Source organism: Pyxicephalus adspersus, chromosome 12 (genome assembly GCF_032062135.1).
Source record: "Pyxicephalus adspersus chromosome 12, UCB_Pads_2.0, whole genome shotgun sequence".
Classification (NCBI taxonomy): domain Eukaryota; kingdom Metazoa; phylum Chordata; class Amphibia; order Anura; family Pyxicephalidae; genus Pyxicephalus; species Pyxicephalus adspersus.
In genome coordinates this window covers 36,580,352-36,603,734 of record NC_092869.1, presented here as the reverse complement: position 1 = coordinate 36,603,734, position 23,383 = coordinate 36,580,352, and the positions used below count along the sequence as shown (strand labels likewise).

At 37.3% G+C, this 23,383-nt stretch overlaps 1 protein-coding gene across 1 annotated transcript in view; it reads right to left on the bottom strand.

Annotated features, from left to right (window-relative positions):
• The window catches only part of TDRD9 (tudor domain containing 9), a 76,885-nt gene that overhangs the window by 17,122 nt on the left and 36,380 nt on the right, over nt 1-23,383 (bottom strand). Inside the window, exons 9-25 of the mRNA XM_072427853.1 lie at nt 22,793-22,847; nt 18,791-18,845; nt 18,431-18,515; nt 17,885-17,942; nt 16,700-16,804; nt 14,077-14,174; nt 12,444-12,575; nt 10,420-10,582; nt 9,183-9,246; nt 8,994-9,057; nt 8,754-8,798; nt 6,589-6,642; nt 6,252-6,365; nt 5,572-5,679; nt 3,194-3,294; nt 1,545-1,712; nt 106-217 (exon numbers count right to left, since the gene is read on the bottom strand). Of these exons, the coding sequence (XP_072283954.1) occupies nt 106-217; nt 1,545-1,712; nt 3,194-3,294; nt 5,572-5,679; nt 6,252-6,365; nt 6,589-6,642; nt 8,754-8,798; nt 8,994-9,057; nt 9,183-9,246; nt 10,420-10,582; nt 12,444-12,575; nt 14,077-14,174; nt 16,700-16,804; nt 17,885-17,942; nt 18,431-18,515; nt 18,791-18,845; nt 22,793-22,847 (1,581 nt within the window). The remainder of the gene's footprint in view (nt 1-105; nt 218-1,544; nt 1,713-3,193; nt 3,295-5,571; nt 5,680-6,251; nt 6,366-6,588; nt 6,643-8,753; nt 8,799-8,993; nt 9,058-9,182; nt 9,247-10,419; nt 10,583-12,443; nt 12,576-14,076; nt 14,175-16,699; nt 16,805-17,884; nt 17,943-18,430; nt 18,516-18,790; nt 18,846-22,792; nt 22,848-23,383) is intronic.

Here is a 23,383-nt window from a genome sequence, read left to right as displayed (position 1 = left end):
GAAGGGAGAAAAAGAAGGAAGCGTCTAATACTCCATGTAGGTTTAAAAAAATTAAGAATAATTTGTGTTATGCTGAAAAGATATGCTTTATGCTGAAAGACTTACCTCAGTGACACTGATAGACAAAATAAGGTCTTCAATGGTTTCTGACTGTTGTTTATTGGCATGACAAGCATGGTGAGGTTCTACTGTCTGTTTTTGAAAGTCCACAACCATTCTTAAAGACAAAAAAAATAAAAATAGAAGATAATTACCTAAAGTGTCCTTATCTGCACAGGGTTACGAGCTCTTAAGGCTAGATTTAGATTGGCAGTTAGACAAATGACTGGAAATCCACATATATCAATCAGTTTTATAACTTTCCAAGTGTTTGTCAGGTTGTTAATCACATTCATTAACTGTACAATTCTTCGGCCTTTTACAGTAATATTAAATGGGAATACCCTCCTAGAAACATGGTTATCCATGGTTTTCATATTCCAGTGTTTTCCCTGGATATTTTTTTAAGTTAGGTGGGAAGAAGCTGTAGGTGGGTGGCAGCCCCTGTATTGTTCAACCACCTGTCCAAATGAACCCTAAATAGGAATATTTCTTTGTAGCTCATATGCAGAAACTACCATAATTCAGATCCCTGGCAGCTGTGTACAAATAACAAATCCAGGTGTGTCAAACCTGCTGTATTGTGTTGTTCCCACCAGGTCATATGTCCTGTATTGATAGAAAGGCTGGCAGGAGGAACCCCAGCAAAATCCACTCAACAAGTAGCAAGAGACAAGATAAGACAATTCCAGAGTGCGCAACTGCAAGTCAGCAACTGCAGTCTTGTGTTTCTATATTGACAGCATAAGAAAAATGTCTCAGCCTAGTGTTTCCATTTGCAGATCTATATCCTGAAATGCTTGAATCATCTATAAAAATGTATAAATAAATTTAAGCTTTTTAAGAATACAAAATAGCTGATAGGGAAATTTAAAAACAAATAAACAATATAACAAATAACTGTGTTGCCACTAGTTAAATCTTTCTTTACCTGTAAACATAATAAAAATACAAATTCCTAGCCCAACTACTAACACATATCCCTATCCCGAACAGGGCCCAACCTTTTCAACTCTCAGGGCTACATTAATGTTTTTTGTTTTTTTTTGTCTTGCTAAAGTAGATGAACATTTAAAGTATTTCCTCAATTTGCATACTTTTTACAAGATATCTTTTTTAAATACTTTGATTATTCTATATTGTACTATAATATTAATCCACGTAATTCAAATTGAAAACAAGCTATTACTGTGGGGGAAAAAACTTTCAAATGCTTTAACTGGAAAGAGTCTTAAAAAATGTGAGACCATTTCCAAAATCTTGTGTTGTGGTGCAGATTGGATAGCAGTTAGGGTAGCACTACTATAGATATCTGTTCGTTCTAAAGTGTTATGTTTCATGGCATTACTACAAACATGTTGCAAGGTTAATTGAAGATGGTCTTACACTTGCAGTGTACTGAGAAAGCACCAAACTCCTCTTTAAACATGTTTAATATACATTACCTGGTTGATTTTAAATCAGTAATGTCTTTGGAATGTCCCTCAATTGCTTCAGCAGAATGGACATTTAATGAAAGAGGAACTTTTAGCTGTGCCATCTTAATCGCCAGATGAACTGCTGAGAGAGTCTTAAATCGATCCGTAGGATTGCGAGAAAACTCTACAAATGCTCTAAGAAGAAACAAGCAACACATTACAAGTTAGCAATTTACAAAGAACCACCTTTACAAACATTTAAATGGGAAGATATTTACTGCAGAATGTCAAAAGCCACTACCCAGCCCAAGGTACTAAATTCTTAGGTTACCTCTAACAAAGTACCCAACACAAGTTCTCGTGTACAAAGACTTGCTGCACATGGTCTTGGCAAGGAACAATTACAATGAAGAAAAGAGCGGGGCTATGGGTTCAGAACACAGAATCGAAAGGTAAAGAGGATATCACTGCTCCAAAGCACCAATGTGGCTGGTAATAAATGTAGAAAGGGATCAGAATTTTCCAACACTTTGGCCCTGATTTATTAAGGATCTCCAAGGCTGGTGAGAATACACTCATCAGTGAAGCTAGGTAATCCAGCAAAACTGGAATGGATTTCCTAAAAGTCATTAGCTATTAGTTAGCAAATGTTTTCAATCCTGGACCAGATCCATTCCAGGTTTGCTGGATCACCTAGCTTCAATGATGATAGTGTAATCTCAACAGCATTGGAGAACTTTAATAAAACAAGGCCTTTATATCAGTGTTCTTCCCAGCTCTTTTTAGCTGGGTGCGCCACCTGGCACTTTTTAGCAAGCACCTGTTTTTTCCGTGGTTACTGAAAATTTAGGTCACAATCCGGGGGGGAAACTACTAAAATTACTTCTCACCCAGCTTAAAAAAATTCTGGTTTGAACACAGCAATGTCAAAGATAGAACTTTGTTTCCAACATAAATATGCAAGAACCCCTGGTGTGATTCTCCTGCTCTGACATTTTTAACCAAAGACTGGCTTAGTCAGTCATAGTGGCCAATGTATTTTTTATAAAAATGTAATATGTATTGATGGTTTTCCACCAATATACACATAACAACCTAAAAAGTGTACACAATGCAGTTTAACAAAGTGTGTTTTAAAGATGTAAACTGAAACATGTAAGCTTCCACCATTATCCTCCAGAAAGCAGCTAATTGTTGAAGTTTCAATTCTTTTTAGTTAGTAACCAACAACTAGCACTTAAGTCAATAAAGTCAACCCCCAAATGTATTGTTTTTGGTGGCATCTCTCCTTTCTGTTCACCTGCATGACCAATTTAATCTTTACTAATTTTTTCATGATAGAGATTACCACCTACACTTTTTGTAAATACAAGTAACATAATTAACTATTTCCTGTGTCATATGCCACACTCTTTATTTAAATTTTTAAAGCCATAGAAGAGGTCAGGCTAGTAATAAACTCCTAATAAACCATCAAAATGCCTGAATGACAGCGCTAGTGTTATCTTCGTTTGAAACACTATCTTGTTGCTTCAGTGGCTTAAATAGCAGGTAAAGACCTGCAACACAGAGACAAATCATATTTGATAAGTAGTAAAGTTTAAAAAAAAAAACAAAATAATCTAAATAATAAAACCACCTTAAATCAATTTTTGTCATACTACACAACTGCTTACCTTGATCCATCAAACAAAATAGATTTTACTTGACCACACTGTCTGAAGAGAGACTGAATCTGTTTGTGGTAAAGAAATCCATACGGTGGAACATTCTTCAACTGATTGTGGCAATAAATAGGAAAGGATAAATACATTTTTAATTAAAGCATTATAGCATTATTAGAATACATCACCTGGCAAAAAAAATCAAATAAAAATAAATAATTTAATTACAATTACAACCTTGAAGACAGGAGCATCTGTAATAGTTAAATCCTTATTAAGGCGGGACCACAATCATATCCACAGGAGGAATTGATCACTTTTCAACAAGCTCCTTAAGGGGTATAAAGACCAGGGCTGTTTTGGAGGTGTAAACAGCTTTTCTGGTTGTTGCTAATCTTTTTATAGAAAAATGCCAAATAGTGTGTGTATAATAGGAAGGTCTGTGCTGCCTTAGCGTGGTGGTTTAAAATTAAGTTCCACATGTCTCTGCAGAGAATATTAGCGTCAGAAAGGTATTTCCCCTGTGCTGAATGGAAGGTGAAATTATATCAGCGTATAGTCCCTCTGTTGTAGGAATAGAGAAATCAGAAACGGGGCCCAAACACCCAAATAGAAAGATTCCAACCAGCCACTCAAATTAGTCTTAAGAAAAAGGGCAAGTGCACCTGGATGCCAAAAGACCTTAATTTGGGGAGCACTCAACTGCTAATGTAACTAGAGTGAAGATCTGAGAATACTTTCAGAATGTACCTTGTATGTCCAATACAATGGGATCTGGAATAGGATCCTACATTGTAACTGATGGCTGTTCAGAAAGCTTACTGAGAAATACATGCATTAATGCATTTGGATTGAAAAAAAAAGTCAAGCCTGGGTAAAATGTGAAATCTTCCAATGAACAGAGCTGCAAGATGTCCACGCCCTCCTATTTATTTGCTATATACCCTGTTTCCCCGATTATAAGGCACTGTCTTATATTTTTTGAAATGCCAAAATATGCCCTAGGTCTTATTTTCAGGGGATGTCTTATTGTTCCATGAAGAAGACTACAGTACACATTTATTGTTGAAAGTCACTCATGATCACTCATGTTCCATTGATTGTACCCTTCTGATCACTCATGTGCCGTTCATATTCCCCTTCTGATCACTCCCTTCTGATCACTCTATGCAATGACTGTCCCCTTCTGATCACTCTATGCCATTGATTGTCCCCTTCTGTTCACTTACCGGTAATTAAGTGTAGGGATCTCCGTTAGGGCAGGGATCAGCAGCTTGCTTCCTGGTGCAGAATGCCGGCTTATTACTTTCAGTTTTACTCTGCACTGCAGCCAGGAGCAGACACGTGCTGCAGCCAGCATCAAGGAGACACACACAGGATCAGATATCGGGGGATGTCTTATTCACGGGTGAGTGTCTTATTTTAATTATTTTTTCAAAAATTGGGGGTGGCTTATTTAATGGGGATGTCTTAAAATCGGGGAAACACGGTAGAAAAACTGTGGCATGTTGGCAGTGGGAGTAATTCTGGACTAGCTTTAGTTTGTCAATGTCCCTTCCTCCTGAACTTAGCAGTATAACCCAAAGGCATTGCTGTGCCCCTCAAAGGACTTTAGATGAAAATTAGAATGAATTAGATGAAAATTTACCTCATTTAACCTTGCTGAGAAGAGTTGAGTGCCTACTAGGATGGTGCTGGGAAGGGAGGAGCAGGAGATGGTATGTAATTCAGAGTTATAGCGCGGTTGTTCACTGAATGGTAGCAACTGGCGTACTGAAGCCCGTGGGCAGTCGTAGCTTTGTCTCGAATGAGGGAAATAGGGGTAGCGCACGGTGTTATGACTCATTTTGACCCATACAAGTTCTAGCACAAAGGTTGTATACCAAGCAAAATTTTTTGTGTCCAAGCGGGACTTATACCAAGTTGGACTTATTCCAAAGCAGACTTTTACCAAGGTACCACTGTATTTGTATTTAATTTCTGTGCAAAAACTACTGAAAACACAAAGCAAAATACAGTCCTATTCACAAAAGTTCAGAAATGCAATCTACAAATTTGAAAGTAGCAAAGTCAAAATGCCTAAATCCTGCATAAGGTTTGACTCAAACCACACAAATTGTTTTCTCAAATAGACAGTACATTTCCCCCGTTTAGAGGAGCAGGAAGACATACAAAAGGCAAAAAGTAGGTAGATTTTCCAAACCAAACTACATGGACCCTGAGCAAGTTAAAGTGGCAGACTTGTGCAAAGAGCCAAGTAGCAAGCCAAGTTGGTCATAGTCAAGTGAGAAAATCCAGCAAAGTTGAAGAGGCCACTATATAACCTGGAATATTAGAGGGCGTTTTTGATCATTAAAAAAGAGACTCAATCTATTGGCCCCACTACATACCACAATAGTAGTTTTCGGATTATTGCCTCCCAGTTGACGAATAGCAGACTCTTGATCTGACGGGCCAAATGTGAAAAAATTTGGGTAGAACGACCCAGCCATGACTACCTGAAAAATGTTACACCACAATAAACATTCAATTAATGATTTTACTATTAAAGCAAGTTAGGAACCTGCTGCAAATAAGTGATCACAGTTACAGAGCAAGAGAAACTAAAAGGATTCACAATTCACCAGGATTCAATTGGAATACACAACTTATATTTACACATATTTACTTATCCCAGAAGCATTTTGGGCTTACATTCAGGGTAGGTCTTATTTTCGGGAAAACACGGTATTTGCCAACCTAAAACTTGCTTTGTGTTTATTTAAACTTTTACTCCATACTGGTTTCCCTAATTTACCAATATGTTGAATACAAGAATTCCTTTAATAATAATGCTACCAATTTTCCTACCATGTGTTATATATGATTCAATCTTCTTTGGAAAATAGGATGCATATATGTTTTTACTGCATACCCCCCCCCCCCCCAATCCCCATTGACATTCTTTTACTATGTACTATTTTGTTCACTACAGAATACTCTGTAGCTGTATACATACAAATAACAAATGAAAAAATACTAATGTCCTTAGAGGTAAACATAAAAAAAAGTCTCATTTGTATTTATATACCTGGAGTATGAAAATCTGTTTGTGCTTGTAGTCTGGATCCCCACTGGCTTGTTCATTAATATGCATGTTGAAATGGCTAATTCGTTTTTTCAGCTCATCATACAAGCAAGCAACCTGAAGAGAATCCACAAAATTTAACAGAGCCACAATGGTAAAAAAAACAAAAAACTTCTGTTTAAATCTGTTTATTGGTGAAATGGCAAGCATATAACCTCCATATAAACAAGTGCATTGGATATCCAGTATAATGCCACAACTTGAGTACAGCAGAAATACATTTTCAAGTTAAACTGTCATAACAGCATAGCATCGTCTTCAAGTTCTAAATTAAAGTCACCTCTTTTATTCTTTTGATCTGAAAGTAGTTTGATTTGCCCCATTCAAATTCATCCTAGGAAAAAAAAATAAAGATGCATACAGTATCAAAAAAACACTTCCTGATTAAAAAAAAAAAAGGAATGGAAGAACCCTGGTTAGAAAGAAGAGAATGAATATTAAACAATGTTAATGAATAGAAAAACTACATCTTATTGCAACAGGGTTGTCACTGAGAGAGGCAGTAACCTCACCCTTACAGCAGGACTTACATGGCAGTATGAACTGAATACAAATTTTAAAGAATACTAAAACAAAGCTGCATTTCCAAAAAACAAGAAACATCTATCCACTAGTAAAAGTAATGAAGTATAAGTAAGGAAGTAAAAGAAAAAAAAAAGGAAAAAGGTCAAGTATTCCTTCATTTCAATGGCAGTACATGAATAACCTTACATCTAACATTATGCTATTAGGATTACAGTAGAAGATTATTCCTATTTTTCTGCATGAAAGTGCACGTTTCCAAACAATGAGGCATTAGTATTTGCCCAGGAAGCCTTTGCAAAAAGGTCAGTATGGTGGGTTAGGATGATGCAAATAAATTCCAGCATGACCCTAAGTCTTCTACACCTGTGTTAATTTTCGGATCTGCTTAAAACAAAAGTAACCTTAACTCACGTGGATTGGCAATATTTCAGAGGCTGTAGGGACAAATACTTAAGTTACAGTATATACAGTTAGTCTTTAAGGACTCTAAAATTTATCGGTCAACGCCACTTCAATCTTATCGACTTTTATCCATGCAACACCAATATAGCTCTACCTGTCCCGCCCACCCCTCCAATCCAGAATATCATCATCAAGGCAAAATTAAAATTAGAGGAATCCCTAGTGGCAAACAAAGTGCTGGAAATATCTCCAGAGTTTTTGGTCCATATTGACATGACAGCATTACGCAGTTGCTGCAGAATGTCAGCTGCACGTCCATGATGCAAATCTCCCATTCCAACACATCCCAGGGTGTTCCACTGGATTGGATTCACACCTAGTAACTGTGGGCACCATTTGAGTGCAGTGAACTAACTGACATGTTCAAGAAAATATTTTGAAATGATTTGAGCGTTGTGACATGGAACATTATCCTGATGGAAGTGGCCATCAGCAGATAGGTACTAAAAGGGTGGATATAGCTAACAATATGAAGGCGGAGTGTGGCATTAAACAATGCTCAATAAGGAGTGAGCCAAGAAAACATCCCACATGCTTTTATGGTATTAATTTCAAATTCTGACCTTGCCATCCAGATGTTAAAGTAGAAATCAAGACTACCTAGACCAGGCAACATTTTTCCAATCCTCTTGTTTAATTTTCGTAAGGGGTGTAAATTGTAGCCCTGGGTGTCTGTTTTTAGCCAAAATACCTTGGTTTTAAAAAAGTGTTTTTATGTTTCTGATGCCTATCAGCTCCACCAGTCTAATAATTTTCCTCTAACCTGTGGCATCAACAAGTCATGTTGGCTCTGAGAATTAATGCTTACTGATTTGTTTCCTTTTTTTCAGACCATTCTTTGTAAACCCTAGAGATGGCCATATTGGAAAATCTTAAAACAGCAGCAGTTTTTAAAAAAATTTCCGCTAACTCGCCTGGCATCAGTAACCATGCCATGTTCAAGTCACCTAAAGCACCTTTCATCCTCATTCTTATGCTGTTTGAGCTTCAGCAAGTCATCCTGACAATGTCCACATGACTAAATGAATTGAGTTGCTGTCATGTGATAGGATGTTTAGATATTTACATTGATAGCAGTTTACAAAGTCGACCTAATAATGTGGTCAGCGAGTGTACATAGTGCTGATGGAAGCACTTAAAGAATATCCGACACCCCGTGCAGACATGCTTGTTTAAGGTCAGTGGCTTCGAAAGAGAAGAGGAACTAAAAAATAACAGACTGAAATGCAAAGTTTATTCACACTTATATATAACTAACGAATAGACTGCTAAAACACTAAAACAGAAACAAAAACATACATTATTGTAGCAATACATACCATGTTGTTGCCTCAATGCACCAGTACGAATGGGCCTTTTAAAGCCAAACGTATAATATAATAACCAAAGGCTATTTTAACCCAACTGATAAATAAGACAATACAAATTGCATGTTAATGCCAATTTCATTGTACGCACCTTGGGATGCCTAAGGTCACCTCTCTCCTTGCAATTCTGCCAAAACTTGAGAGAAAGAAAAACACAAAAAGCTTAGTTTTACTTTGCATTCGATGGTCAAGATGAATTTGCATTAAATATTATGTGTAATAAAGGGGAATTCTAGAACAACTACCAAACTTCATCACTGTCCAGCTGGATCTGCTATCATATCACAACCAAATCTAAACGTATTTAACGTGAACAAAGCAGTAAACCTACCCGGAATGCATTGACAATTGCAATACAATCACTCCTACTATTACTGGCATAACTCAGTTTGCTCCTGTGTAGGAAAACAAAACATAAAAGATACATTCATAAAAACAGATCACAACACACAAGATCACCTACAGTACATTACTTGTATTTTTAAGAATAATATCATATTGATAACACTACAGAAATTACCTGTATCCATCAAGGTGCTGTCTAAAGGGCATTGCAAAGAAGTTCCTTAATGAAAGAGCTGCAGCTTTTAGGAAAGAACAGAAGATACATTTAAAATCTAACTAATAAAGAGACACAAACACAAAGATATTTATTGAACATCAGTAGTATTTTAAACTCTTGCTTAAACTTTCGTTTTAACCCTTTTATTGTGGATAGGAATTATACTTCTCTTACTAAAATGTATTATCATTACTAGAGGGCCGCCACCTACACTGCCCGTAGAAGTGATTCAGCAGCTTTATAGCTCTGCAGTTCACTTCAACATGTATGCACTGACCCTGCCTAAAGATGTTAAAGGAGCTCAGGCTTCTAGTGGTGCCATAAGCATATTTTAATCCTTATGATTGCCATGACATGTGTTGCATGTCTAGGAGAGGGACTGAGGTGTATATACACATTCTTGGCAATTCAAATAAAAAACAACATCTGATCAACCCTCCATCAGTCATATATATTTTAAAACATCCCCAAAGTAAAACAAGAAGCCATCAGATAGTATCATTTTTTTATTTTATTTTTTTACAATACAACATGAAATTTAAAACCTCAACCTTTGTGAGAGGAGACCACCACTATGCAATGTCCTGGAACTGTTCCTCAACAACAGGATTTCTGAATTGAGGATATTTTTAATGCAGTCAAATTGTAGGCACTAGGTAGGAGCTTATCTGCATTAGGGAAAGTTGAAATAAGAAATGTGCATAACAAGATTATTTTTACTTAAACCCATCACAAAGTTTGGAGTTTTAAACTGAACATAGGCAAAAAGCAGGAGTTGTCGGATAGATCAAGGATATAGGAATCTGAAATAGGATTCATTTCTTGAGTTTTACTGTAAAGATATTGTAAATCCACTCTCTCAACCAGACAATATGGAGGATCAGGACATAAAGAAGCTTTGAAAAGTTTTTTTTTTCTGTAACTACAGCTATCCTTTAATGTCATAGCTTAGTAAACTTACCTGGTAAGCAAAAGCATCCACCAATACCAGATTGAAACAATCTCAAAAGTAAGTTTGGGGTTTCGTATCTCATTGAATATTATAATACCATACATTTCAATGTAAAGTAGCCCAGATTTGGACTTGAAGTTAAAAAACATTCGTATAGAGAAACACTGGTACTACCAACATCATAAACTGTAAAGATTAATTAACAATAGCAAGGCAACATTTGTATGAAGTTTAGACACATACCAATAATAAGACACTCATCCAGACATCCAAAAACATGGCCAAGGACGATTAGTTTTCCAAGCTGAAGGTCAACAGGTAACTGAGCAAGAACTCTCCCCAAGAAAGTGAGCTCCCCATCATATGGATTCCCTTCCTGTTTTTCACTTACTGCCAAAGCACCTACCTTTATGATGTAAAAGGAAATATTGCACAATATACATCAAATAAAACATGCAAAAAACAGCAATTGTATAGACCTATTGATGATGGTGTATGCATTGAGGTACAATTTTTGTAGACTCTGAGCTCTAGAAAATCCATGGAGGGACGCAGGAACAAGCAATTTAGTACTACTGGAAATATCTAATGCAGAAGATTTTAGAGATTGCTGTATGGGATGAAAGGAAAAGGTAGGAAAGAGACTGCAGCAACAAGGAGAATAAACATTACCAAAACCATAGGGATATTGCCTCGTTTAGGGAAACCATGGAAAGACTAAGGTCACAAAGTTGTGTTAAAGCCTTTTTTCAGCTTTTTTTTTTTTTTGTTTAATCATTTTTATTGAAATTTTTCAAAATATACAAGACAACAAAAGTATAGGCAGTGAAACAAAAAAAACAAACAAACAAAAAAAACCATACCATTCTTGAGCATGATACTAGTAAAGACTTAAAATATAAAAACAACATATACTAAAACTATTCAAAGAAAATAGAACCAGAAAAATGTACTCGAGACTGACAAATATACACAACAAGTCATCATAAGTGAAAGAGTCACTGGCCACAGCAGACATTTTTTTCTAAGACCATAGTGTCTGACAGTCTAGACAGCACTGCTTGAAAGCTTAAAGAGGGTTTCTGCCATGCAGCTGCTATCACCTGACACGTGGCCAGGAAGATAAAGGAGATCAATTTACACTGACTCTTAAGCTACGTACACACTTCCAATTATTATCGTCGGAAAACGAACGACGAACGTTCCTGCACGATATATACGAACGATCGTATAGCACCCATACTGCACATAGAGGTAACGACATGATCGTTCGTAGATATTGTACACACAATAGATACGATCGTTTAAGCGATAGAGGAACTATGTGCACGACAGGAAAGTGAACGGACGTTCGTTCATCACGCATGCTCTGAACATGGACGATCACCGAACGACCGTACACACGAACGATGTTCAACGATCGTCGTCCAATCCGATCCGCCGGTCCGGTCGTTCGTTTCCAGCGACTTTCCTCGTTCGTCGGCGTCGTTGGTTACTTTTTTACGAACGATTTTTTGCCCAATCGATCGTTCGTCGTTCGATTGGAACGATAAAAATTGGAAGTGTGTACGCACCTTTAGTCAAGGTAGTTTTTTCAGCTTTTTAATAACCTATGGGGCTTATATATAAACGTAAAAGAAGTTGTTTTAAATTACAATAGTGTGATTCATTCACAAAACTGCTTTATGAATTTTTGGTAAATTCCACATATTTATAGTAGAGATCAGCAGAAAAGATTTGTCACTTTGAAAAAGGAGAATGCCTCAGACCACAATGGGAATCAGAGGCGTCCTAAAATCTACTTGTTTGCAACTTTAGAAAGTGAAAAATGGTTACTTAATTTAAGCAAAAGAGATCGTTATTGACACTTTAGAGGCATTTTCTCTATTCTCCACATATTGTGAAGCCTGATTTCCAAGGAACAAAACCTTGTGTATTTTATATACCCATTTATAAATATAAATGTAGATTGTAAGCTCTTTGGGGCAGGGTCCTCTCCTCCTCATGTGTCACTGTCTGTCATTTGCAACACCTATTTAATGTACAGCGCTGCATATGTTGGTGTTGAACAAAAAATTAAAGACACTTTTCCAGTTCTTGTTGTTACAAATCAGCCCATCAAGGCTAGCTATACTTGTCTTTGTCTACATCCATCTTTTCACTTACAAATCCTGCTAACCATGATTAAAAAATGTTTTAGATTATATCTGCTTGTAAAAGTTGAAAACTTTTTTTACATTGCTCTTTTGATTTTAACAGACACTTACTTCTTTTAGCAAAAGTATAGTGCGTTCAATGTCAGAAACATTGGGAGGAGAAAGTGCTGTTGCCAGCAATGCTCTAGGCTCCCCCATGTCAAGAAGTTTCACCTTCAAGACTGTGCTTCCCAAAGGGCTTCGCTAAAAGAAAAAAAAAAAAAAAAAGTTGTTATGTAGGTGAGATTACAAACAAAGCAAAAAAAAAAACAGTGATAAAAAAGGCCTAATAGTATTTCTATACTTCCAAAATAGGAGGGGGGGGATTAAGGAGGACAAGGGGAGACCTTTACCTTTGTGTTATACTGCTGCCTACCAAAGGATATTGGACACTGGAAAACAAGAAAAAAAGTAGCCAAGCCCAGGTGATTGCTCTAATGCCAGATAAGGAATAATGGCACCCAACAAACCATACAAAAAGGTTCTCCTGGTGCATTGGCCAATTGGAATACTTACTAAGAGAGTATTTAAATTATGAAAGTGCTAAGAAAGCAGAGCTAAACTTATGTCAGGCCTAATCTGGAAAGGGCACATGGAACTCAGCACCCAAAGTCACTTCCAGACTATCCTCAACGTGTGTTTTGATTGTGGTGAACTGCAAAAACAGGCCAAATAATCTGGATGTCCATAGGCAACAGCAAGTCTGCAAAGACAGCGGCAGAAATGCAGAGATAAGGTAAAGTTGAAAACAAGATGTTCAACCTCATAGCACACTGGAAAAAAATGCTTGCTGGTAGTAGGAGAGCATGTCCAGGGTTGATTTATACTTATCCTGTAGGTGGCAGAATAATTTCAAGGGTAAAGCTCTCTCAATGAAAAAGAAGTTTAGTATCAAAGCAGAGGGCATGTAGGTTTAATGACAATTTTTGTTTTGCTGAGAGTTGATCTCTGTTTCCATATGTCTATGGAATTATAAAACAAATGTCAGTGACACCATAAATTCTGCACATTGGATTATCTACAAGAAATATGTGAAATAGTTCAGAAATGACACAAATCAAGGTCAGCTCTCAGAAAAGTCCTGCTAGTTATTCAGTGGAGACTCTGGAACTTTTACAAAACAAACCAACAGATGACAACCTTCACAATCAATTTGGTTTAATTGCCAACTGAAAGCAGAGTAACAAACACAACGGCAAATTGAAAAATATGCAGAATCCAAAAATGGAATATTTTTTATCTGAATGATTGCAGATTTAAAAAAAAGTAGACTTAAAAAGCAGACTTATCAAAGCAGATATCAGAGTTTAACAAATATTTTGTGTGGTGTTTTTAGTGTGAAGATTGTAAATGTTTCAGAAGCCACATGAACCATTTTTATTTAAAAGGGGCCTTTCATTTGAAAGTATCAATATAGTTTAATCAAAAAGGACAATAAGAACAGTTTGCCATTTTGGCATATTATTCAACAATTGTTATATGATAAATCAGGCACCATTTGTGGAATAGATGGTGTGATTAAAACAAAGGGGAGCTATCTAATTTTCATTTTGGTATATTAGTCAGCGAAGAACTCTATCTCCAAGACTTTGCATTTGCTCTTGTTGGTTGACCAAAAGTATCATTCAAATTTCAATTTTTTTTTTCAGTGGATAACAATACAGTTTACTTCCGCTACATGAAAAAAAAAACTACTAAATCATACCAATATCTCTGGTACAACATTCTCAGGTATGGAATTATCCCAGAATTCTTTCAGCACAAGCCGGTAGCAATAGCCTTTGGAAACACGTCCAGCTCGACCTTTAAAAACATAAAAACATTAGTTTTTACAAAGCATACACAGTATAAACACAAAAAGCATATTAAAAAAACAGATGTAATAGTTCACATTTTATAGAGGAATATCCAGCCAACAACTATAATGTTGAAATACATGTTAGCCCCTTTACCTGGAGTTTAGCCATTTTGGGTATTTACATACACCTGCCACACTTCATAGTTTATTATTTGATTTTGGCAGCTTTGCAGGATTTTTGGCCTCTTGCCTTTCACTAGACTAGGACAAACCTGCAGCTTACTTTGCAGACTCCTTGCATTTAAAGTTTCATAGTTACATAGTAGGTTAGGTTGAAAAAAGACATAAATCCATCAAGTTCCTCATGGAATCAGGAAGGAATTTTTTCCCCTGTTGGAGCAAATTGTACCAGGGTTTTTATAGGTCCATAGGGTTTTATACGTGGGATATGTTTGTTTCCCTAGTGGTTGAACTTGGACTTATGCCTTTTTTTTTCAACCTAACCTACTATTATAACCACTATACTGTAACTGTGGCAGGACGGTGGCTCAGAGGTTAGCACTCTGGCCTTTGCAGCACTAGGTCCTAGGTTCGAATCCCAGCCAGGACACTATCTGCATGGAGTTTGCAGGTTCTCCCCGTGTCTGCGTGGGTTTCCTCCGGGTACTCCGGTTTCCTCCCACATCCCAAAAACATGCAGTTAGGTTAATTGAGGCAGCATTGCGGTTAATTGTCTTCCCCCTTAATTGACCTTAGACTGTAATAATGACATATGACTATAGTAGAGACTTTAGATTGTGAGCTCCTTTGAGGGACAGTTAGTGACATGACTATGGACTTTGTACAGCTCTGCGTAATATGATGGCGCTATATAAATACTGTGGTGTAATAATAATAATAATAATAATATTAATAACTGTGAGCTCCAGCATGTTCATTAGCAGCTATAGCCAGCATCATATACTCTTTTCTAGCCTAACTGTCCCTAGCCTTCCCCTTATATTAATATACTTTCAGCTCTATCAATTACGGAGGCTCAGTACCATATTTGGGATGCTAACTAGGCCAGTCCACTTACTCATGCAGAATAACTAGGAAAATACACTCCTCTAGACACTCACAGGAAATTGCAAAATCCCTCCCAAGAGTTTGAATCATGGCTAAAGTCTTTAGAGAAGAATACTAATACAGGGTGCTGTGACGTTTTCAGACAGTATTGCACAGAAAACGTATAGATACCCACTGAGGACATCAGTGGGTCTATAAACAAAAAAAAAAAAGACATGTATAAATCATTTCCAATTAGACTTGTAACAGTATGTTCAGGAATCCTCTAGGACAGCTGACGGGAAACACAAGAAGAGGCTTTAACATCCTCAACACACCCATTGTTCTTCAACTGAATTACTTACCAGCAGCCCAATGTATATTTTCTTACTTGACCAAATGGGCAGGGGATATCCCTTCTGAAATAAAACATACTTACCTTCCTGATCACAATCTTTTCTGCAAAGTACACTGAGTTGCACAAGTACATGTGTATAATGTCGGGTATCCCAGCATTTCCCCTTTAAAAAACAAACTCCTACTCACATGCAGGGTACAGCAGGAGCAAAAAGTAAAATATTTCATTCAAATTGAAAAGCTAAGTGCTGCAAAAAAACATTCTTAAATACAGAGCCTTAAAAAGAAAGGTTCTTTAAATGTCTTTAAGGCGAAACTTAAGTTAACATAAAAACAAAATGCAATGAGGCAGGTGAGTTTATCTTATTAATACAGAAGGAACTTGACCTGTAATAGAGCCAAAAATTTAGCAGTAGTGACTAACAACAAGGGAAGAAATGATAAAAGAGCCATTGTGAATTATTTAGATTTTTCTCCCTCTTCATCTACAGTACAAAGAAACAAAGTTCCACTCGGACAAGTTAAAGAAAAACCATAGCAACGACTAACTCGTTCTTTTCCTGGGCTGGTTCGTGGTTCTGTGCCCCATGAAGTGTAGCTCTCTGTCCAGAATCATAGTCCTTTCATTCAGGGATCATGCTGTGTTATTCGCTCTGCCTATATCTCAGCAACCAAAGGGGACATCTGCCACACCAGAAACGATAAACTGCTTCAGCCACTCTTCCCTCCAAAACCACCATTTAAAACCTAAGTGCAAAATCTGTGCCTAAGGGGTGACTGCTCACCACCAACCAAGCAAGAACTGCATCCTGTAAGACAAACAAACTGAACAGAGAAGCGAGTGGGGTCTTTTTAGACGTTTGCTTGTGTTACCTGTCAAAGACAGGAACCAGTTGTGTCCTATGTAGTTACTGTGAAACCAAAGATTCCATCTAAAACCCATCAGCAGATGGAAATCAGTTATAAAATTGATAATAGCTTGTTGATAGAAAGAGAAACCAGGCAATGAAAAAAAAAAGCAGGGACTTGAGAATTATAAATATTTTATTAAACTTCAGCTTTGAGGATTCATTTGACAATTTTGCATCAGTCCCCATGTTATGACTACTTATATGCTCCAAAATACCTTTTCGCTGATCGCAGTTGGTTTTGGATGCCCAGCTCAGTCTTAGACTTTGGTAGTTTGTCTCTTCATCGCACACAAGGGTTTTAGTCAAACAAAAATCTATCACTGTAAAATAAAAGCACAAAGGCAGATATGAAATTGCCATTAAATAAATTACAGATTACTGGCAAAGTCCACAAATGCTTTGCCAAGTTTAAGAAACAGAACAAAAAAAAAAAAAAAGAAAAGAAAAGAAACCGTCACTAACACTTTCTAGAATGCTCCCTAACAAGCTTACAAGTTTTAGAATTGTTTCCTTGTATTAGAAATTCATTAAGCCTTTTCCTAGTAGCAGGGCTGTAGTTTTGACACTGCCAGCAGCATCAGGTGTTTTATATAGCATAACCAAAGTGCGTTTGGTTTATTCCTGTGGAGCCCCCAAGCACACTACTACTGACAGAGTTATCTGCTGGAGTCAAGCATCCGACTCATCATTACCACTGTTAATGCGTAGACATTTTCTGACACCCAGCCTCAGGAACCTACAGCTTTCCAAGTCACGAGATACCTGGTGACGTCAGGGTGGGATGTTGGGGGTTTTTTTTAGGGGGCAAAAGGTTAAAGTTGATTGTCAAAGAAAGTCTTCCACATTCCCAGAAGTGTCAGAGGTTAGAGAAAATTGCAGTATAACCACTGGCAAATGGCATAATTTAAAAGCTATAAAATGCAGTATCAGTAAGTACCAACATAGAAAAATATATGTGAGCAGGTTGAATAGTGCTAATGTACGAGAGCGTCCGTTGCTGAAACAAAAGGTAAATTCCAAACTATAATAAAGTTCAAATACCAAACAGCCTTCTTAAACTTTAAAAAAACGGGGAAATTGGGCTTTTTCACAAGCTGTCTTGCATTTCACAATCATAAAAAATTGGGGCTATGTCGAATTTTTTAAACCATAGGAGATTGATGATATCCAGCAAATACCACATGTTAAAAAAAATACTCCGTTACTGTAAGCGGTTTCTACAACAAGCTCTTGAAAACAAACTCCAAAATTCAACATGCAAACTGAATTCCCAGAATTAATTTCATGGAATGAATAAAAATCTCAACTGGAAGGCACCTTCTACAAATTTTAAAATAATTCATGTCTGTTTAACAAATAAAAGATAAAGGTTTTGCTGAAACCCCAGGTGGATCTTTTACCATATTTCACATCCGGCACAGTGATGGAGCTTTCAGCAATGTTCGTTGATAAAATGATCTGGTAACAAAAAGAAAAAAAAGGCAAATAAGCAAGTATTTTCTTTCTGAAAATCAGGCACAGCTGACATTTTTCTTCACAAGACTAACAATAGTATACTCCGTACTTTCCTTATGACACTGTCACAGGCCATTTTAATATAGAAAAGAGTTTATTAAATAGATCAGAGGGATAGACAGATAAGTGTAAAGCACTGGGGTTTACTTAGGACAGGTGAAAGGCAAGGACACTGAATTTTTCAGGTCCACACATCCTCAATCAAGAAAGCATGACTTTTACAATAATATAATATATATTATATATATTGGGTATTAAAACAGGCAAAAGTAGATATGTGAATTGTTCTAAAAATGTTTTAACTACGTGAAGTGCACATAATTAAAGATAACGCATTCCTTTTGCATGTTAATGTGTCATCACAATACAACTCTGAGACAATGTTTGGTTTATGGGGTAATGATTCTCGCCTAACCACTGTAATAAATTACCTTTCTGTATCCCATAACTGGAGCCATAAAAACCATGTTCTGTTCATCCAGAGTGATGCTTGAATGCAGGGGATAAACATGTAACCTGGAACCAAAGAAGACAATCTCACTTACAGCTAACATGGCTTCCATATCGCCTGAAATAAAGGTTCTAAAAATACAGCAAGACAAGATTGATCATCTGAATGTGAAGGGCATAACATGTGAATGCCTTTAGAATGTGATAGTAGCTGTAGGCCATAGAAATTCAAGGCACAGAACAGACAGGCAACTGTCCAATGTTATTCCTACATTTGGATCGGTGACAGTAAATGACACTCAAACTCTCAAAAGCAAGGAAGAAAAAAAAAATCACTGTACCTTTTGTGAACCATGTTTGTGAACAGTTCATGCATAAAGTTGATTTCAAATATGCCTGTAAAACACAGAATTTAATAGGTTTATTATATATAGATTAAAACCAGACAAGAAACAGAAATCCTATCCGGCATCCTGGATGTCAACCTTTTACCTTCTGGTGTAAGAATGCAGTAGTAGCTGCTCCACAATCTGGTTTGTTCTAGCATTTATCTCATTAAGGCCATACTCAGACAGTGACACTGCAGTGTAGGTATTGTCTCTTCATGCCAGTGAACTGCTTTCTTCAGGGGATGTCACTGCATGGAGCTTCTAACCACAGCCGCCTCACGGAGGATGAATCGGTAGCAGTAAAGAACTGAACCAGCCAATGTTCATTGGTTCTTTAAGAACCAATGCTGTGGTGCAAGAGACCAAGTGGCTGACAAGTTGCTAGTTTTCGGGAACTGTTTGATCCCCCTTGCAGAACCTGTCCTAACTTAAAATGGGGATTTTGCATTCTGCCTTTGCTGCTGTTGTCTTTACCCTTTCCAGAAAATTATCTCACCCAAATGGAGAAATCAACCACAAGAAAATCTGTGAGGAGTTCTAATCCTTTGTTATTCTACCTAAAACAAAAAGTTTTGGGGTATAGACACACTTCAACTATAGGTGCATCTGCATTTACTCTTCGCAGTTCTTAGCACCCCCCACAAAATCTGTGTGCCTGAAAGGGGGAGCATGAGAATGAAATCTTTGGCTCAGTCAGTATAAGTAATAATTACATTTATTTTAAAAGCCGTATGTATCACAAAGTACCCCGATTCATTGCTTGTTTAGATTGTCATGCAAGAGCCTTTAGCTTTACTTTCATGGACCATTCAATTTACTTTTTACTTGCAAATACAAGTTTTAAATTTACCTATCATCTTGCTGGAATCCCCTTATGAAAGGGAAAAAGCCGCACATACAGCCAATTGTGCTGCAATTCTCATGTGCTCAAAAGGGACTTGCTAATAAGAGGAGCAAGCAAAAGATGAGATATTTAAGGCATCTGCTCTGCCAGGACTGAGCTGTCTGTCAGAGCTGTGCTTTGTCATAGTAGCAGCTTACAAGCATATATGGTCCACATAGCACAAATTTGATTTGCTTCAATACACAATTTTATTCACTTATTAACCTCATTGAATTATTTTTGTACAATTTCATGTTTATTTGGATATTATCATTTGCCAAACCTTGAACTCCACCAGTAAGCATCCAAAAAACATCTCTAACAGCACTGAAGCATACACGTGCAGTTTTCCTTAAGGAAATGGGTTTGCTGGACTACAATCTTCATGGTAAAAATGTCCAATAATTATCATGGGAGAAGCGTTCAGAGATTTCACAAAGCTGGCAGTTTTTGTTTCATCTTGTCCAACATAAATGAAATCTATAAGCAGACATTATGACGACTGACAAAAAATAAAATTCAGTTTTAAATAAATTGTATTCAAATACATGGCGGGGGGAGAACAGTAGACCAATATATACAAGGAGCTGCGGACCTTATGAATTAAAAGCCTATACAAAGAAGCCGCAGCATGTGCACAAATAAAGAATGAAAAGAGCCTTGTGGAAAAAGCAGCAAACAATAGAAAAGGGGGGAAAAGGGAATAATTGCATGTTATTTACATTATCTTCAACAAACGAGTAGTGACATTTATAAACCTAAGGCTGAGAGGCCTAGATAAATTAAATGACTGACAGGAAGGACATTTTGCAAGGCACTGCAGGCTACGCATACATTTGCCAGTGCGTACAGTACTGCTTTGTGGTTTGTGTGCTTCCTGCCTCAGCTACATCATTACCCTCAACAACTTCACCTAAAAGGCTGCTCAGTGTCCTGAATAATGTACAATTAGAGCACGATTCAACGCACCCATAAACACGCCCAATAAAACTGGTCAGGAACCTTGTTCTTTCTCTCAGGCTCTATAGCCGACTGATTAACGCAGAGAGGCAAAATGTCAGTTTGCTACTATGACAAAGCGTTAGTCATTTTTTATCACACCATAAAAGCCTGTACAAATCTCACTCAGTTTAGATTAACATTAAAGAGTATGGAAAGAAATAGTATTAAAAGGGGGCAGAAACTAGAATGTAACTACAACTTTGCTGTGCACAACAAAAGCTAGGCACAGGATTACATTTTTTGCACTTTAATTTTTTTACATTTTTGATTTTCAATAAAATTCATTACTAAATTTCAGTCATATTCATTAACATTTATGTGTGTTAGTGTGAAGTATAGTGAACATTAGCTTGCATTTTATGACAAGGCAGTCAATTCATTCAAAATAAGCAGTCAGGAAATAGAAAAATTGATTTTGTTTTTTAAACACCATAACTGAAAAAGGCATGGTTTAGTGTTCTGTGCTCCAAGTCCAATAGTCCTGCAGTCCAATACTTAATTGTACATGTGCATTAGCATGCCATCCTAAATTTAAAGTACCCCTGCATAGTGCGTTAAAACACCCACCTATTGGCAAGTTACCGTATTGAAATCATGTTAAGCCCACCTTTAAAGCGGACATAACAATATCACATAATATAATCATCATATAATATCATAAACTACAAAACTTTTATTTTACATAAAAGGGTAGATAAATTAAAATTAAAAAGGGTATATAAAAATTATTTAAAAAAAAAAAAAAAAAAAAAAGGAGCCCTACTTCTGTCTTTACCACTGCTGTGGTAAAGACTTAATGGGAGCACAGAGACTCCTTCAAATATCCTTGCAGCCAGGCCCGATTTCCGGCACATGCAGGGGCTTTTTCCTGAAACGGGAGAGGGGGGCAATTGCACGCATCCACAGTGAAATTGGCACTCTTTCTCCCCCATTTACAGCTATGTCTCCCAACTGAGATTTGGTGACATGGCGAGGAGAAGAAAGAAGATGGGCGAAGATGGTGGCGCCCGGCAACAGAAAAAGGATGATTCCAGGACGGTGTGGGACTCAATTAAGGAATAAAGAATAGTTCCGCTTTGAGTAGGTGATATTGATTCAAAGCCGAATTAAAGGTCCACTTTTAGAAATCCATGAACAGGCATGTCATTATTGCAGAGAGGAACAGGCAATACCCCTTCTGCAATAATCCCTCCTACCTGTCTGAGCATTTCAGGTCTCTGTCAAAAGAAGTGAGCTGTAAAGCTCAGCTTTGGTTGTCAGGATACCCGGCAATTCCGGATTCCCTTGCGCATGCTGGGAATGAATGAACTCCTGCACGCCTGAGGGGGGAGGTAAATCGTCCTAACCTGGCCAATCAAGATTGCCGAAAATCATCTCCAGAAAGAAGGTGGCGCCCTGAGAGGGAACAGGGACAAGCAGGTATTGTGGGTTTAGTTCTGCTTTAAAGCCAATATGTACTATGTATTTTTGATGTCATTTAATTAGGTTAAAACGATAAAATAGTAGTAAGTCCTGTGCTTAGTTGACAGAAGTAGTTTACTTTTCCCATTATTACAATACGGTCCTCAGCAAAGTTATGCTTTACACAATTTTTAAAAAAGATACTAAGCAATGTTGTTCAATGACTTTCTGTATGATGTTAGACAGAAGAAAGCAAGGAATAATGAGCAAACATTGTATAGTATTAGCGCCATGCCACTCAGTGATAAGTCAAAAGCTGTCAAACTCCAGACCTGTTACTCAGCAAGAAAAAGTACTCTGAAGTGCCAAAAGGCTGCTGAGAATTCAGTCACAGTACTAGTACAGTTCTCAAAGTTGTGTGCTAGTTTGTAATGGGTTAACCTTTTCTAAAACTGCATGGGAGGGGGTTATTATTATTAAACATGATTTATATAGCACCAACATTTTACACAGCACTGTACATTAAATAGAGATTGCAAATGACAGATAGATACAGACAGTGACACAGGAGGAGGAGAGGTTGTCTTAATTTAGGGGGAAAAACACGCAATATCACTTTCACTTGGAGGGCTCATTCTCTTGGCCTTAAAAGAAAGGCAGCAATTTACCTGGCAAGAAAACCAACACACTGTTCGGATCTGTGTTAAATTTTGAGGCTGTGATCTTCCTGCGGGAAATTAATATGACACAAATCAAACAAAACAATTACAAGATCAAAAATTATATTCACATTTGTTTATTTTTTTTATTTTTTAAAACACTAGTCACCAGGGTGACTGTAGCTTCCAAAAGCTGGTTGGCAATGGCAGTCCCTATGTTTTTCTAAGGGCTGGTAGCCTTTAAAGTACATCTGTCTTTGGTTTAAGAATTTAGGCTAAGGCTACGTACACACTTGCAATGGTTCTCGTCCGATAATCAGCTCAGGGCGACGAACTAATGGAAGTGAAGAGGGAGAGAGCGCATCAGGGTGCTGCTCAGTGGTTCTCCCCCTCCTCTCTCCATAGAGCAGAACGATGCTGTATGTACAGCACTTGTTCATGCATCATGCAGTCCTTAGTGGCTGGAAAGGATCGTGAAAGATCCTTTTCAACGACAATTATTGCATGTGTGTACCCAGCTTAAGACAATTATTGCATGTGTGTACCCAGCTTAAGGCATTCATTACCAGGTGTTATACGTTTGATGCTCCTCTGTCTAGT